The following is a 5,163-nucleotide window of genomic DNA, read 5'->3' as shown; positions in this document are numbered from 1 at the left end:
ATATTTAGATCAATAGAAAATGTTTCTTGAACATTTGTTTTTGAATTGTGATGTCTAGTTATTGAGAAAGATATAATATTAGATTCCAGTATATAAAAACATTAGCATAAAATTCTCTACTAAAAGGGTCAATGTATTTATAGCATGATTAAGTTGTGTTACAAAGATTTAGTAATTTTTATATGTAACCAAACAAGTGAGTATGGTTTATGAAACATTTACATGGAATTAGAGAAATAACTGTCATGTAGCTTAAATTCTCAATTCATATTATAAACAAACGCAATCTATTATAAGGCACAAATTAACAAATTAGAATATGTACAGCTGAAATAACAAATATTACTTACTTTCAAGCATACAAGAGTTAAGATCACATAGCTCCTCTATAAGTCATCCGATTTATAATTCGAGATGCATCATTCATTCTGTCTGCTTTTTCATAAATGGCAGCAACAACAAGATGCAACTCTTTCTTGTTAACATTAGGATCAGAGTCTAGCACCTTATAGAGTGTCTCAACCATCTCGTAATTCCTTCTAGCACCATAAAGACTAAGCATTTGAAAGTGAACTTCATCAGAGAAAACACATCCCTCTTCATGCATCTCTTTATATACCATGTCTGCCTTTTCAAACTCCTGCAGCTTCCCATAAGCGTTAAGGACTAGAGCAATCACATTAGAATTAGGAAAATATCCTGCTCCACTCATCTTCTCGAATACCTCAATGAGATTGATGTACTTCCTATTTCTGGAATATAACTCTATCATACACTCAAAAACTGCAATATCCTTCAATTCTCCAGCATCAAAAGCTTGTCTGAACACCCATGTAGCTTCCTCTATTCGTCCAGATCCAGCAAGAATTGTTATTGCAGTTCCTCTAGGAATATTGTCAGGGCGCTTCAACTCATGTAACAAACGTTTAGCATGTGCAACCAAACCAGCTCTTTCATATGCTACAATCATTGTCTGGTATAGAACTTGATCAATTTCAACTCCGGAACTCCTCAGCTTCTGGAATAACATAGCAGCTCGATCTAGTTTTCCCACTTTAGCCCATATAGATATTATGGTCGAGTAGGTAATAGCATTGGGCTCAATTCCTATGTTCTGCATTTCCTGAATAAGATTGTTGGCTTTCTCATGTTCCAGTGTCTTTCCATATATCTTAATCATGGTGTTGTAAGTGACAACATTTTGTTCAATATTTTTTCTTTGCATCAACCTAAACAAATGTATAGCTTCCCCGAAAAGCTCAGCTTCACCATAAACCCTCAGAAGAGTATTGTAGCTGACAACATTTGGTTCAATTCCCATTTTCCTCATACTCCAAAACAATCTATCTGCTTCCTTGGCCATATCGAGCTGTCCATAAACATCAATCATTATATTACAAGTTGTGAGATCAAGAGGGCACTTCACCTCATTCATCTCAGAGAAAACAGATAGAGCCTCTAAAAACTTTTGGTTCTCAACATACATCGTCAAGAGAGTTGAGTAACTCACTGTATCCGGCAAAACACCCACTGACCTCATCTCTTTGACCAACAATTGAGCTTCGCGAAAAAGCTTTGCTTTTCCAAAAACATTAATCATAGTATTGTAAGCAACAAGATCAGGAGTAATCCCTGATGTTTTCAGTCTAGAAAAAATCGAAATCGCCTTAGTATAATCACACAGCTTTCTTGACAATTCTATCAAATTACAGTACAGAACAAGATCACCAGACACATGATCCTGTTCCATCTTCTGAAGCCAAGATAAAGCATCATCAAACAACCCCTCTTTTCCAAAATAGGTAATGAGAGTGGAGTAAGTATACCTATCAGGTGACAAAGCTCTTTGACGCATTTCATCAAACAGCCCATATGCAAGCTGCCACTGCTTCGCTCGTAGTACATTACGCAATGCAACATTGTACGCAAACACAGAGGGAGTGTAAAGAGCTACTTCATTTATCCAATCAAGCAAAGCTAGCGAGCGCTGCCAATCAGACTCACGTGAGAGTAGCGTCACCATGAACCGCATCGAAAGATTTCTACCTTTGTAAGGCGACATTAACGCAAACAGTTCGTGCTCATTAGTAGTCTGTCCAATTGAAGACAATAAATCGTCCATGTCGACGCTGTGGTCCAAGAACGAGTTTGACTGTGGATTCCGTCGGTAAGGCCGGTGTTGGGAAGGCGAAAACGGCGGCGTTGTCTTTCTCCAGACATCTTTTGTGGCGGAGAGAGAAAGGAGGACGAAATGGGTTCGAAGTGGTTTACGTTTGGTGTAATGAAAGAGGATAGTGATTCGATATGGTTGAGAAAATGGAAGGCAGTAACTGGAGGAAGAAGAAGAAGAAGGGGAGAACAACAGAGAGGACATTGCACCGTTCAAAGGGGAACATGGGTCCAACTCCAACCATTAACCTCAAGATTCATATTACGATTTATCCGCACTTAAATATCAACTACGGAAAAGGAGCAAAATTGTCCTCAATAATACGAAATATATCACTTATACCTTTCATTACATTCTGGAATAAAAAATATCTCTATATTATCCACCATAAATATCCTCAAGAGTTAACATCCAAATTTTTAGTGACATGACATGCCACATGAGACTAAATCCTTTATCTAAGCATTGCCAACTAAGATTCACTACAAAAGAACTTGATCATTAGTGGCAACAAAGTTGCCACAAAATTTCAAAATATTGTCACTAAAGGTTATGAGTGACTTTTAGTGACGACTAATAGCAAAACCTATTTTTTTCAACAAAAAAATATGATAATTAATTATCGATTGCGACCTAATTTTCTAAAATAAATAACTTACAATATTAATATTAAAAACACCCAATATTATTATGAAAAATCATGAAAATTACTTCTCAATTCACATCTCCTATTATATAATGCATCATTGTACATTTTATACATTAACATATAACATAAAAATAAATCATACAGTGTCTTCAAACTCCTACTTAATCGATATCATTTTTATTTTTTTAAAAATAATGAAGAAAAAAACACAAAATTTAAAATTTAATTAAAAATTTTTAGTGACGATTTTTTGGGCTTTTGTGGCGACATTGTCGCCGCTAAAGGTCTAGCTCTTTTGTAATGAATCCTAATTGGCAATGCTTACGTAGAAGGATTAGTCCCACATGGTATAAAAATATGGGGTATTAACTCTTGAGGGTATATGTGGTCTCTTAAGATAACAGTAGAGACATTTTTTATCCCAAAATGTAACGAATGGTATAAATGATCTATTTCACATAGTGCAGGGGCAATTTTGACCCTTTTCCGTATCAACTATGACACAACTTATTCCTTCCATCAGAGTTTTTGAATTTGAATTGAAATAAGTACTCCCTTCTTTTCAAATTAATTAAATTATTGAGATATATTTTATTTTTTAAATTAATTTAATTGTTTAATTTTCAAAACTATTTTTCGAATGTTTTTTTTAATTTTATCCTTCATTAGTTAGTATTGAAATTAATTCCTTTATAATATTTAGTTATTTTAATAATAAATTTGACACTAATTAATAAGAGTAAATGGAAAGTTATCCTAATTTATATGTCTATTTGGATTTACTTATTTTAGATGTTTTTAAGTAAAAATACCTTTTAAGTAAATTTGAAGTGTTTCGGTAAAGTAAAATATTACTTATAAGCACTTATTTTAAAGTCAAAATAACAAAAATAAATCAAAAGTCATAAGTTAGAAATCTTAATTTACGACTTTTGACATATAAGTTATAAGCCAAAGTCAATTCAAACAAGATATCTTAATCTTCTTTTCTTAAAGAATGTGAAACACCTTAACAATTCAATTAATTTGAAACAAAAAAATATCACTTTTTATATAGCGCAAATGAAAATTTTGGACTCCCATCAAATTTAATCTATTTCAAAACAGCTATCAAATACAAATAAAAAGAAGGTTTATATGACATATGCTCTTTGGGAAAAATAAAATCTGCTTACAAGTCTTTTGGAGACGAGCATGGTTACGAATTTGATGGTTTAAACCTGGAATATTAAAAGTTATTTATGATTTCTTTGATAAAATTCATGTGATAATGTAATAAAAAAATATATAAAAAAGCTAATATGACTTTGATTTAACGGTGCGAATATCGTATGATATGTGAGTTAAACGCATATTATTATATTTGATTCGTTTATATACATAAATAGAATATTTAAACGAAAAAGAATATATGAGTTAACTTATTATTTATCGAAAATATGATATTTCAGTGGAAAAAAAATATAAATCAACTTATTATTTATAGAGTTTCAAATATATGATATTTGCCTCAATAGTTTAACTTGATATTTGCCTCCATAGTTTATTAATTAAAAGAAAAGGACAAAAAATATTTGGTTTTCTAATGTATGGACAATGGACCAATCTAACGTGATAAAAAGAACATAATTAAAAAGTTAAATTAAATAATCATAATTTACAAGCTATTTGTGCCACTGCATTTTAAACGAGTGAGGGAAGTTTCTTCAAGGAAATATTAAAGATTTTTTTAATAATCTTTTATAATTGTAATATCGACTTAAATAGATAAGAAGAAATTAACGATTTTTTTTGTTTCTATTGAAATCTCATGATTTTCTCCCTCCTCCCACTTTACTGATCACACTAAGCTACACATTTGAGTGTGATTGTTTAAAAAAAAATAAAATAATAGTTGATACATTTATATTTATTTCAAAAATAAAAAAAAAATATTAATTTCATTTTAATCTATGTTATTTGATTCAGAATATTACTATCACTTATAAACTCAAAAAGAAATTATTCTATTTATCTTTTACACATTTATAAACTAGATTAAAGTAATATAAATCAAAATATATGAAAAATTCTTGGTCAGATGAAGTTTTTTTGATCCTTCAAATATGCTATATCGTAATTTTTATCGTTAAATATATTTTAAATTAACAGTCTTTTTATTGTTTTAACCCACGAAAAATCTTCTTTATTTTTCCTTTCGAGCCCCTGATTATTTGAGTTGATCTAATCATATACTTGTAACTTGATAAAGTGTCCTTATTGATATATATATATATATAGAGAGAGAGTTATAAGTACTTTAATATCAACTTAAGATATTTTACATTTATTCTACGTAATTTTA

At 30.8% G+C, this 5,163-nt stretch overlaps 1 protein-coding gene across 1 annotated transcript; it reads right to left on the bottom strand.

Annotated features, from left to right (window-relative positions):
- Positions 1-248: 248 nt before the first annotated feature.
- On the bottom strand, positions 249-2,437 carry LOC107011740 (pentatricopeptide repeat-containing protein At5g39980, chloroplastic). Its single transcript, XM_015211352.2, has one exon. The coding sequence runs from the start codon at positions 2,372-2,374 to the stop codon at positions 374-376; it is 2,001 nt and encodes a 666-aa protein (XP_015066838.1). The 5' UTR covers positions 2,375-2,437; the 3' UTR covers positions 249-373.
- Between the last annotated feature and the right edge of the window lie 2,726 nt (positions 2,438-5,163).

The sequence above is a fragment of the Solanum pennellii genome, chromosome 2, assembly GCF_001406875.1.
Source record: "Solanum pennellii chromosome 2, SPENNV200".
Taxonomy (NCBI): domain Eukaryota; kingdom Viridiplantae; phylum Streptophyta; class Magnoliopsida; order Solanales; family Solanaceae; genus Solanum; species Solanum pennellii.
Note: the sequence above shows the minus strand (reverse complement) of the source record. Positions and strands in the feature narration are given on the sequence as shown.